The 12939-nt window shown below is 38.1% G+C and overlaps 1 protein-coding gene across 2 annotated transcripts in view; it reads left to right on the top strand.

Moving 5' to 3' along the window:
* tiam1a (TIAM Rac1 associated GEF 1a) overlaps nucleotides 1–12939 on the top strand; it is a 61702-nt gene that overhangs the window by 37129 nt on the left and 11634 nt on the right. For both annotated transcript variants that reach the window (XM_056736508.1, XM_056736507.1), the window contains exons 8-15: nucleotides 899–1045; nucleotides 1317–1391; nucleotides 2597–2767; nucleotides 3974–4078; nucleotides 4727–4808; nucleotides 4895–4981; nucleotides 7306–7518; nucleotides 9068–9195. In XM_056736508.1, coding sequence (XP_056592486.1) covers nucleotides 899–1045; nucleotides 1317–1391; nucleotides 2597–2767; nucleotides 3974–4078; nucleotides 4727–4808; nucleotides 4895–4981; nucleotides 7306–7518; nucleotides 9068–9195 — 1008 coding nt within the window. The remainder of the gene's footprint in view (nucleotides 1–898; nucleotides 1046–1316; nucleotides 1392–2596; nucleotides 2768–3973; nucleotides 4079–4726; nucleotides 4809–4894; nucleotides 4982–7305; nucleotides 7519–9067; nucleotides 9196–12939) is intronic.

Below are 12939 nucleotides of genomic sequence, written 5' to 3'. Positions count from 1 at the left end.
GTTCCTTGAAAACTAAACCGACTTTGGGAGAACGTTTTTAAATGATGAAATAGGAAGCGTTATTCATCAACGATACTACAGCGGGGAATAAGGAACTGCTTTTGCTGCCACTTTTCTTTAGCGATTTTCATACTTGAAGGGATAGGGATTCAAAACCTGTATATGACTCTTTATTCTGTCCGTCACAAAAGCAGATATTTTGAATAATGTGTCCATACAATGGAATCAAATGGGGGTCAATCTTTATGGTAACCAACATTCTTCAAAAAATCTTCTTTTGTGTTCTTCAGAAGAACCAAAGTCATACAGGTTTGTTTAGACATGAGCGTGAGTAAATGATGAACGGATTTTCATTTTTGGGTGAACTACCCCTTTAATTTGTGGTTTTGCCATTTAAGCATGTTTTAAGAATCGGTGTCCCTAGACAGTATGTTCTTATTATAAAGTTTTCCTTTCTTATTTCCCTTCTTATTTGTTCCTCCTTCCTTAAAATTAAAAACAAAAACACACATCGTCTCTTCTTACACACACTGTACACATCCCATAAACTGCTTAGGTACATTTCCATCAATTGTTCGGTTTACTGTTTACATTCCCCGTTTTTTTCCATAACCGACATAGATCTGAGGCACGGAAGGGTCTTTTTTCTTTTTCCGATGGATTTTTCCTCACAGTGTCGCTAAGACGGTTTGTTCAATGAAGGTCATGACCTATTGGCAAATACAGCATGCATTATTAGATCAACATAGTGACCACGTTTTTATCTTGTGGTACACCATCCCGTTAAGAATCCCCCATTCCATACAAACAAATGCAAAACCTTGCAAATCCATCATCACATGTTCTCCAAGCCTTCTCAGATGTTTCTCAAAGTACTTTATTCATGTTTGTTGTGCAGGTAGCAGCGAGAACGGATGGTGGCATTCGGAGACGCACACAGGCTCTATCTCGTTCATCCAGTAAACGAAAGAGCCGCTTTTCTTCTCTGTGGGGTCTGGACACTACCTCGAAAAAGAAAACCAAAGACAGACCCAGCATCAACCAGGTTCACATCTGCTAGACATCTGCTACCTAAACCTCTCACCTCTAATTGAACGTATCGCTGTTTATTTATTTAACAATTTGCTATGTTTCAATTAAGAAAGCATTTAAAACAGCTTTTTTTACATAGTTCTGCGCTCAAAACTGTGGCTTGTTCGTAGCATCTGTCCGTAACAGATTGTTCTCCTCACAAAACAGTGCTTCTCAATCCTCAGTGTGAATTCTAATAAAAACATCAAATTCATTTCTAACCAGCGGCTTTGTTTCAACCGCAGGTGTTTGTGGACGGCGAAGATTCGGTTCCGAGCAGTATCGAGCACGTGTTTGAGGATGCTGTGAAGGAGAATCTGGTGAGAGAGACACTAATACCTCACAGCATGCTTTGCATAAAATACTTAAATAGAATCCTGTAAGAGGCAGAGTTTATAAGGACTCAAATGTTAGGGCTGTGCGGGACCCCTAAGGGACCTCTAAAAAGTTAGAGACCCAAGTTGACCTTGGGATCTCCTTGGAGGACAGCAGCAGGGGGGCCCGGACTCCTCGTCTGCCCGGCGCATCCATTAAAACCCAGAAGAGAAGGCAGATGGTGTGTGTTTTGGGAGGGGTGAGTGTGTGCGAGTTTGAGCTTTTGCATTTGAACAGAATGTTGGAAAGTTTTATATATCGCCCGCATGTGTTTTGCGGCTTGTGAGGGGTGCGTTAAAGTCCCTCTGACCCATTTTCTCGCTGGTCCACTTTTCCTCATCATGTGTGGGCCTGCTGTCTCTCCGTGATGGGGGACCACCATCATAGCCACGCTGTGGGCAGATTGTTGAGCGGAAAGGGGAGGGTGTTAGGCTGTCAGTCGATAGCGGGGGATAAGCTATCTGAGGCAGGCAGCATGCCGTCGCTGACAGCCAGCCAGACCCACTGACAGACTAAAGAGCACTGGGGACCCCGAGAGCCCTACAATACAACCTGCCATTCACAGACCAGACGGTACATGTCAGTCCATCGATCACCCGCCAGACGTGTTACGCAGGCCTTGCACATTTCTATGGGGCCAAGTTAATTAGTTGTTTTAGATTAGATGTCATCACGTTTGATGTTTGGGCGCCGCATCGATTCAGACAGCCCTGCTTAAGTATGATAAGACTGAATTACAGACGAATCAACATATAACGTGACATCGCGGTTAATTTGCATGTGATGTTGAACAGATCATCAAGAGGCTTTGCTTTAAACGGGAATAATTAATGTTCCCATGTGTTTTGGGATTAACTTTAAAGTCCTTTAAAGATGTCCTTGAAAAGAAAGCTTGTCGTTCTCTTGGGATATGTTGAGAAAGTTAACTCTGACCTTAAGCTTTCCCATTCTGGTCCTTAAAAGTGGGCGGAGTCTTGCAGGTCTTTTTTGGTAAGGGAACTTTTTATGCCTCAACTATTTCCTGATGGATACATTTTTTTTGCATTTTCTTATTATCTTGTTGCAATTTGAAATCTGTCACATCATGGGTGTGACACCTTTCAGTATTATATGTATATTTTTAAATGGTTTTATTTTATTATTTTGGCAGAAGGACGAAGAAGGGTCGGTGAAAAGCCTACCCCAACTCAAGACGGACAGTGAAGTTTGGGTTCCGGACTACCTCACACCATCTTGGGTCTCTTTACCTGATGATAGACCCGTGTTGGCAATTATACAGCCGGGAGAGACTGCCATGGAGGCGCTGGAAGCCCTGTGCAGGGTACGTGTTTGGAATTTAGCGGCATCTAGTGGTGAGGTTGCAAACTGCAACCAACGGCTCACTCCACCCCTGCCTTTCGAAGCACTACGCAGGCTGACACAAAAAAGATGTCTTCACGTTTTCGCTTCTTAGCCGACTCTGTAGAGCAGTTTGTGTTAGAGCTACTATAGAAACAATATGAATTACATATAACGGGACTTGCGGTGTATGTCGATAGAAATAGCTCATTCTAAGATTATAAAAACATAACGCTTCATTATGTAAGGGCTTAATAGACATCTGAAGACATAGTTATGTATATTATATTGCATTTCTGTCAATAGATCCTCCAAACAATGACACACAGCACCTTTAACTTTTGAGCTTTCCTGTAGCTCAGTGGTGAGAGCATGTAAAATGTATAGGATAAAATAATGTAAGTCGATTTGGATAAAAGCGTCTGCCAAATGCCTAAATGTAAATGTAAATGTTTAACTCACAAACAAAAGAAATGAAAGGCCAAACTGCAAAATTCTAAACCGGATAGTTCTCATGCCCTGAGGTGTAGACACGTAACACATATCATTGCGTATATTCCTCTCATAGTCTCATGCTGAACAGGTTTCGTTATGTCATATCAAATAACATTATTGTGACACCTGAACTACACATCAGTGAACCATGGCTAACGTCTCACATAGCTAATTTTTCATAATATGTGGCCAGTTCACGATCTTTCTCAAGAGCCTACTCCCTTTTTCTCATGAACTTCCTCTTTAATGAGGGAACATCCCGTATTCATGGAGGCCTACAGGGCTAACCGTTAACGTTTCAGTGGATTATTGCTAACCGAGGAGTCATATAACACTATCATCTGACTATTGAAGCCTGTTTTCTGTCCACTCAACTGTAGTCACACTGTGAGGTGCTCTAGAATGTTCTTATCAAAGCTGTCAAGTTAACACTAATTTAAACTACCCCTCTATTTTTTACCCCTTATATGGGGTCCCTAATGCCCTATGGGGGGTCCCGGATCCCCCAGCTCCACTTCTCAATTCAGGCACTGCCTTCCCCATCTTTGCTGGATGAACCCACAAACTTGTCTGTTATATACACATACTTGAAATGCACAATCCATACAGTCTTTAAAACACAATTATCTTCTTGCTTTATAGATTTTACTGTTATTTGAATGTTTTTTTTTTCTTTTCTTTTTTTGACCATCAGACTTATGGACTGGATCTTTCCAAGTACTATTTACGGCTGAAGTTCCTCGTTGACAATCAAGTGCAGTTGTACGTCCCCAGACCCGAAGAGGACCTGTGTGACCTGGTGAGTCTGACGCAAAGAGCCTGTCAGCGGCCACAATGTGTGCTGGACAGCTAAGAACACTTAGCGGTCAGAGACACAGTGTGGGCTGAATTTATTACTCTGTTGTGCTGAGGGGAGTGTAGAAGTTTTGCGATGTAGGTTAAAGTAAGACTAAAATATTCAATGGTGTTGGGACTTGTGCATATGTTATGAATTATGTAGAAGACGCAAGTACTGCGTAATGTACTCTGAATAGTTCTTCTGTACTGAATGTGTGTGTGTGGAGTCTAGGGAAAACCACATCTTCATCTACGCAACCTCAAAAGTGAATTTACTCTGCCAGTTTTTTTTGTGCATGGTCGTTCTTTTACGATGACTTACTAAACGTATTTTCAGTGGGTCTTTGTGCATTCCATGTCTCCTCTCATCTATGAACAGAACTTGACTGTCTTTAGCCTTTATACTCCCTGAAATGATCAAAGCCCCGGTTTTGTCTCGGGTTCCTTGGAGAACATGCTGATGCTTCTTTAGCATGTGTATTTAAGCCCTGCATTTCAAGACATTCCACTGTTTTTCTTCTACGCTGTATGTGAGCGCTTTTTTAAGCCATACTGTAAATTTACTGTACATACATGGAGGGCAATTCATTTTTCTTTTCTCTTTGTTTAGCTCTACAAAGAGATTGAAATATGTGCCAAAACAACCAAAGTCATCCAGTTCGATAGAGATGAGTCCTGTGCAATTGGTTATGGTAAATATCCAATTTATTTAATTTCCCTCATTTAAAAAGTATATCTATCTATTGCATATATACATCAATCTTTCTCTGTTCTGCAGGTTTCTCAGTGGATGTTGTGGAGGAGGACGGTAGGCAGCAGCTTCATATCACTGATGTGAAAGCCGGGGGTCTGGCATTCGCCAAAGGTGTGTGACTGAACAGATATCTGTTCTTTATAACAGTTGATCAGTATGAGATTATCCTCTTCCTTAAATCTGACATACACTCTTCCTTAGAGAGTACATAACTAAGGATTTTTAAGGTCCAACTTTGGTTTATGGAGTGTCCAAAAACAAGTTTATGTACATACGACTATTTTTTTCGTAATAATAGGCAGTTATTCTTACCTTTCTTTTTGACTGACTCTCAGATGATTCATTCTGTGATTCATCTGTCTAATCCCCGCTAGCCTAGTCTGATGTGATTGGTCAGATGGTCTAGTCTGCTGTGATTGGTCTACCCCGAATGAGGCTCATGAGCTACAGTGTATGCGGGAGAAGAGTGAAGTTATCGCGGGCAGTCCTAGCAAAACCTAGGCGGGGACTATATGTAGAGACGTAAATCCGTGGCGGTTTGCGAATCAGACTAGGGACGATTCAGAAGCACCTCCCTTTTGTCAATAAAAGTCAATAACTTTGTTATTTATCACCTTCGGATTTAAAACTTAGTACACTGCTTACTTTCAAACAATGCAACATTACACATTTCATGAAATGTTATTTTGATGATCTCATGTTATGTTCTCTTTAAAACTAAGCGACTACCAGGACATTTTCTGTTTAGGTGTTCCAAACTCAATATATAATAATCTTATACTTCAAACTACACTGTAAATGGCTCACCTAGTAGTGCATAAATCTGCTGAGAAATGAACAAGGGAATGTTTAGTAGTTATACAGAGAACAGTTATGACTGACCCAAATCTCTAATGGACTGGAGGGAAATCAAAACGCTGTCATATGAGCACAGGATTATCAAGCAATTTAATGCCATTACACACCAACAGTGATATCAGTTCCAAATAAGTACATCCATTAGGAACAGATCAGAGTTTTGACAAAGTACACTGCACTATGAAGTACAGGTATGAAGTATTTAATTATAGTCTTGGACAAGCATGAATGATACCATTGCTTATTAGTTAACACCATGTCTACATCAGACGTGACCGTGGACAAAATGTAAAATAGTATTGGTTTCTTATGCATTTCTAACGTGTTTTGGCGTGTCGCGCTGGTCGCATCTAGTGTGGACGGGGTTTAAGGGTTAAGGATTTTCTTCTAGACCAACAATCAGGCTGTTAAACTTGGGAACATAACTAATCCTGCATATTTAAAATATGCATAATAAAATATCCTGCCTAGTTTAAATAAAAAAAACTGTAAAATAAACAATACGAAATTTATAAAACATATATAATGTAATATAAATAAATAAAATATGCAGAATATTTAATATGCATATTTTATTTATTTATACAATACAAAAAAGAAAAATAAAAAAAAAAAAAAAAAAAAAAAAAATTAAAAAAAAAAAATATATTAAATAAGATAAAATAAAATAAATGGGCGGAAATCTAGTCATATATATTGTACTGTGGGACAAGAAGTTATTCTTGTATTCAAATTATTCAAACCCATTAAATGTACAGGGCTCTGTTTGTCAAAAAATGCCCTGAATACAAATTGAAAGTTTAAATAACATTGGGTTATTAAGACAATGTGGTCTTCATGGATTAAACATGCATAAAACTGATACAAACGGACAATGAGGGTCAGTAGCGTTCTGGCTGGAGGAACTACTTAAATTCAGGACAGTTTGGACACAAAGCACTTGAGGCCCATGTTGATGAAATCACTCAACATTCATCATCACTCTATTGCCAGGGGCATAGTCAAACCATCCAATAAAAAGCTTTTATTACATCTGACATTTTGGTGCATGCAAAACTGGGTCACACTTCAGGCAGTGAGTTCACGCATGCATGTGTACATTCAGCATTTATAAAGGCTGAGAAGCAGTGAAGGGACAAATTCAGTTCTCCCGAGGAGCCAATAATCCATTAAAGTGACAGTCCTGCTAAACAAGCGTTCACTGAGTTATTGGAAGCTAATTGAGCAGCTGATGTTGTTAATTTATAATTAAGAAACAGGGAATGAGGTGATTCGGGAAGGCGGAGCAAACAATAAGGTGGAGTAAACAATGACCTTTCTTGGTTTCTGTCTTGCTACGAACAATACACACATACAAGTCTGATTTAACCATTTAAAAAGTAGAGATGAATCATTTCCCAATCATGCTTGTAAAAATAACGTCTTACATTAAAACAATTTACCATAACAAATTTGAAAAGCCTCCCAGAAAAAAGGGTTCGAGACCAATTTATGAAATTGTTGTCTCTGTATTCACTGGCTGTATGTTTGAAGTAAATGATCTACATTCTTACTGTTATTTGACTTTGTGTGTTCAGGTCTGCGAACAGGTGATGAGATTCAGAAGCTAAACAGTAAGCCAGCGAGCGCATTGGAACTGGCAGACATGCAGACAGCGTTCTCTTTGCCCTCTCTTACCCTCACTGTCAGCACGCTGCCCACTGCTGATCCACACCAGCTGTGCCAGCATCCCCCCTGCCGATCAGACGGGGCACAGGATCTCTGCACTGACATCTTCTCACAGAGCCAAGGTAAACTCAGCACTGCTGGGGGTTTTCTTCTCCATTCATTTCCATATTTTCATTGTTTGTCGGACAAAAGAAAGTTGACAGTATACAGCGCTTATGGAGTTGTCTCACCAAATATGTTTATTCCTTATAGAGGAAGTGTTTCTTATTGAAGACAGATATAAGTTCCAAATTGGTAAAAATATATGAATAAGGGATACACAATAAATTATCGGCAACATCGGTATCAGATGATAAATGGTCATTTTTTAATCATATTTAGGCCGGTATATTATAGCTGATGAATCATTTCCTCCGGTTAAACTTCTTCAGCTGCATGTTTTTCACAGTTAAAATACTGTGCTGTACTGTCTTTCTGTCATGATCATTCACTTACTGCTGTTAGCAAAACATTGTTGAGGTACAGTATTTATGAATGTGTAAATTATAGAAAAAGCATATTGCTTGAATCGGAATGCTGTCTGAATGCTTTCTGTCTTGAGACCTGTAAGACTTGTGGCTATTCAGAAGTTTTTTCTGGGTTGCTCTGGAGATTATCTATAGTATGTTTATTAAATAAAAAATATAACAGAAAAGTTTGAAGGTTAAAGATGGACTGGACTTGTTAAAGTACAAAGTAGGCTTGGTACATGATTGTCAGGGGAAAAAAGAACTGACGGTTACTTGTTTTCTGCAGTCAATGAAACAAAAAGGCAAAAAAGTACTTTTATTTTGAAAATCAGTCTTACAGATTTTTTTATGAATATTTATTTAGATTTCAATGTTAAAGAATTATTGGTTATCGTTATCCTCCAATATTTACATATCGGTGCATCCCTAACGTTTAAAAGTACACAAGCATACAGATGATGTAAAAGCATGCATTTGCTAAAACCTACAAGTCCTTTGATTTCATGGGGTTTTATGCTGAAGTGCAAACTCATTCCTTTAAATTGGGCATTTGTTTATCTCAACATATAACACGTTTAAGTTAGATACAATCATATGACACAGGAAAGTAGCATGAACCAGCCATGAGCAAACAAATTCCTGTGGGATTCATGATAATTAATGTCCATGGCATCAGTTTTATACACGCCTTTCAGTTTTTTAAACACTACTTTTTAAATTATTTAATACTGTGATGACAAAGTTGACAAGTGCTTTGTCATACTTTATATTGGTTAGATATTTGCAAAACCTAATTGGAAACATAAAGGCTGACTCATAAGAACGATTTATGACAACAACAAAATAATGATATATGGAGATACATGGTTTTCAGAAGGACAACGGCGATTTGCTGTTCCATACATTGCCCATAAAGAGATCAAAACAAAGCATGTGGAATTAAAATAACTTTTTGAAAAATCATTCATTTTTGTTCCATCTATAACTCCCGAGTTTCCCCACTGTTAAACACAACTTCGCTTGAGCTTTCATGTGCTCGGAACTTAAATACAATATTTCCGACACCGCTTGAAGCCGGCAAATCATCATGTTCTTGTAGCTGATAATCTTTCTTGCAGTCCTGTTGCTCACAAAGTCTATCCGCCTCCTTTGCTCCCTCTAGAGGACATCCTGGATGATGGTGTTGGATTGGTCCTGCACAGCCCGACTGACTCGGGAGAAGACCGGGCACATCTAGCATCCGAGAGCCCCGCTGACAACCCGGAGGACGAAATAGATTCAGCACACAAGGTGAGAGACCACCTGCCATAAAGACTCATCAAAACAAGCTTTGCTTTAATTGCAACCCATCTGTCTGGGGTTGGAATCACAGGGCATGTCACCTCACTTTCTAATCAGGGTCAGTGTGTCATTTTTAGAGACGGGATTACATTCCATCGCTGTTGTTGGCATTGTTTTGTACTGTTTACATATAGGCTCTTCACTTTATGATATGAAGGATATGGTAAGGGTCAGGGGTCGAGAGGAGCGCAATGGCTGGTTAAGAGCTTCTCGCCATGGGATCTAAGTGACCTTTGATTTTCAAGAGGAGAGTTTGGAGACTGCAGCAGATGGGAAGACAGGTTGTGTTTCCTTGCGGATCTTGCGCCACGCACACACACGCACAAAAAGAGATGTTGAGATGATATTGGTGTATGATTGAGGTCAAGGATATCAGAGTTGGCTGTGTAACACTCTCATACAATGACATACACACAACCCCCTTTATATTTCTTGCTGGCATCTAAAATATGAAATATATCAAATGCATTTTTTACTATACATAAAACAGTAGAAATCTGCTTTTGAAACTGCAGTATGCAACTACACGGCACACTTGAGGGAGTTGCATTGTGGGTACTTCACACATTGCATTCAATACAAGCATACCTCTTATTTTGCAGACAATTTGCATACTGCATGCATGGAATATACTGGATGTATGGAATGACCTATAGTTCAAGCAACTGTAGAAGTAACGTATAAAACTCATATCCTAACATGGTCTGGTTTTTCCATCCTTCGCTGTCCTGGCAAGATTATCCGGAACGTCCCGACAGCAGTCACGCCTGTCACCTTCATTATTTTAAATGGCTCTCAAAACTAGTGTTCACTGGTAACTGGGTAAATCTGCAGAACATGGATTCCATAACCTACTCACGCGCTCAAATCTAGAAATGTCGATTTTACCTGATGATTCTGTCACATTTGATCGAATCAGCAATGGTTTTCCCAGAGTCACCTAGAATTGATTCATGTCAGCCACATCAGTGCATGTCATAATCTTCTGCTCTGATTTTGTGCTTCTTGCCATAGTCTGTGTTCTTTCTATGGTTATTGACTTGATGTCTTGTCCTCCTTTGCCCTCTTGTCCTCTCTCTTTGTCTGTCACACCGAGGCTGCCAGCCGTCCACAGTCCCTCTGCCCTGATCTCCAACACCATCTGTTGTAGGAACACATTTAGTCCTAATAATTCACCCACAGCAATGGCATATCCCATCACCCTGTGTGCGTTTGTCTTGCTCACTTCCCTTTTGTCCCACCCGAGTGTCACGTTTCTCGTTGTGTTAGTAAAGATGTGAGCTTTGTGCTGTGACTGGTATCAGGATAGTCACATGTGTAGGTTAAAATTAACTTTTCGTTAGATCTGCCAAAAGTAAGTGAATTAAGAAAATGTAGAGATTATAAATATTTTGAGCTGGACATGATGCTGCATTTCAAATTTTGTTATTATTTGTAATATTCTTCTTCTAAAGCTGCTTTGCAGCAGCGTAAATGTGAAAAGAGCATTTTTACTGTAGTTTTATTTCGTTTTTGATTTTTTTGATTGTTTTATTTTTAGATGTCATATTCATTTTAGTAGAATTGTTTTGCAATGCGCTTTTATCATTATTTATTTTTATATTGCTATATATGTTGTTTATTAGTTATATTGCCTTTCCTCTGGCTCAGTGGTTTGAGCATTTCGCTAGCAACTCCTTGATAGGTTTTGATAGGGGGGATTAGGCTCATAGGTTTGATCCCAGGGGATTGCACATTCTTAAAAACATATGTATAGTACAATTTGGATAAAAGCATCTGCAAAATGCGTAAATGTCAATAAAAGTAAGTCACATTTATTATTTCAGTTTTGGTTTTATTTCATTTTAATAGTTTTAGTCAATTTAACAGTATTAACAGTATTTCTTGTTATTGCGATGGCAGCATTTAAAAAATTATTTTAGTCGGTCTACAAGTATTTTTTTATAATTCTAATATATTTTTTAAATATTAATAGTAGTTATAAAATATTTAACACATAATCTCTGAGGATTTTGTAATTATGAACGAGGTGGCTATTTCGTGTGAGTTTGGATGATCGTATTCATATATTTTTATAGTATACTATTTTCATATAGTTTCAGAATGATTTGCTTTTACGCAATTAATGTTAGGTTAAGGCACGGATTAGGGGTAGGGATTAAGCATTGCTTTTATCGAATAATAGTAGTTTTCATACAAATTATATTGTACAAATTCATATAAATTATGAACCTTGTAAAAAACGTATAAATTCCTCTTGAGATCACGATGAAATATACTGTAATGACATTACATTGGGCTGTGCATGTGGATTAAATTCCCAGGAATTACACAGTTAAAATTTACAGGAAACTAGGGCTGCAACTAACGATTATTTTAATAATCGATTAATCTGTAAATAATTTTTTCGATTAATCGATGAATCGGATAAAAACAAAAACCAAGAAAAGCATTCATTTCCAACCCTTTATTCAAAAACAGAACTAAAATCTTTAGAAAGTGCACAAGCATGTTGCTCCTTGAACATCCCTGAGCTGTTATAAAAATAATAAAATCAAATAAAAATGGACTAACACAAAAAACATACACATGTATGCTTTACATCTGCCAAATATATAGACTTTTTTAAATAAAAGTAGCAACTTGAGCTGCCAGAACAATAAATAATTTATAAAAACTAAAGAACAATACAAAACAGAAAACTTAACAGGATTTGTTTGAATGTAAGAACTTGTTCTCTACACTACACTACACTACACTGCAGACAGACACTCGCAGATGCACACACTCGCAGACGCACACACTGACAAACACTGACACACACACACACTCTCTCTCTCAAATTCACTTGAAGCTTATTCATTCAATTACTACCATCATTGTAGTAAGTGCAAGCTTCATTTATACACCACATTTTAACAAAGCTTAAGATGACCAAGAGCTATAAAAGAACTTTAAAATTATATTAAAAAGTACAACACACACAAATATATTTGTCAATAATAACCTATATGGGAGAAAGCACAGAATATACACTGCAAAAACTGCTTTTCTAACTTAGTAGTTTTGTCCTGTTGTCAGTCCAAATTTAAAAAAAAATCTTATATCAAGAAACATGTACTAGACACATGAAAAAGCATAAGAAATTATGTCTTGTTTTCTGAAAAAACACCTCAAATTAAGTGATTGTTTGCTTAAAGCAAGAAAAATTATCTGCCAATGGGGTACAAAAATAATCTTAATGAGATATAATTTCAAACAGAAGTTTTAAGCATCAATTAATTTTCTTGTCTAGTAATCTTGATTTAAGATTTTTTAGATATTTGGACTGGAAATTAGAAAAAATTACTAAGGAAGTTTTGCAGTGTAGCAATACATGACAACAGATTGATAAATGAATGGTCCAAAAAAGGCGAGTGAATAAAAACGTGTCTTTAGTCTAACAATGCAAAGTGCAAAGTAACTACACCACCCCTGATTATACTGTTATTAACCAGCTAATGCTAACTTGTGATGCTTGTCAATCTGGATAACGAGTAAACACCAGCACCAGGGACATTACGTTCTTCACTTCGAAACGGAACAAAAGTAGGATTCTGTAATGACTTAACCTGCTGTTGAACTCCCTTCCTCCTCATCACAGACTCAAACATGTTTGCGTTTCAGGTGCTGGATCATTGCCGCGTTGCTCCC

Source organism: Triplophysa dalaica, chromosome 22 (assembly GCF_015846415.1).
Source record: "Triplophysa dalaica isolate WHDGS20190420 chromosome 22, ASM1584641v1, whole genome shotgun sequence".
In the NCBI taxonomy this organism is placed as follows: domain Eukaryota; kingdom Metazoa; phylum Chordata; class Actinopteri; order Cypriniformes; family Nemacheilidae; genus Triplophysa; species Triplophysa dalaica.
Note: the sequence above shows the minus strand (reverse complement) of the source record. Positions and strands in the feature narration are given on the sequence as shown.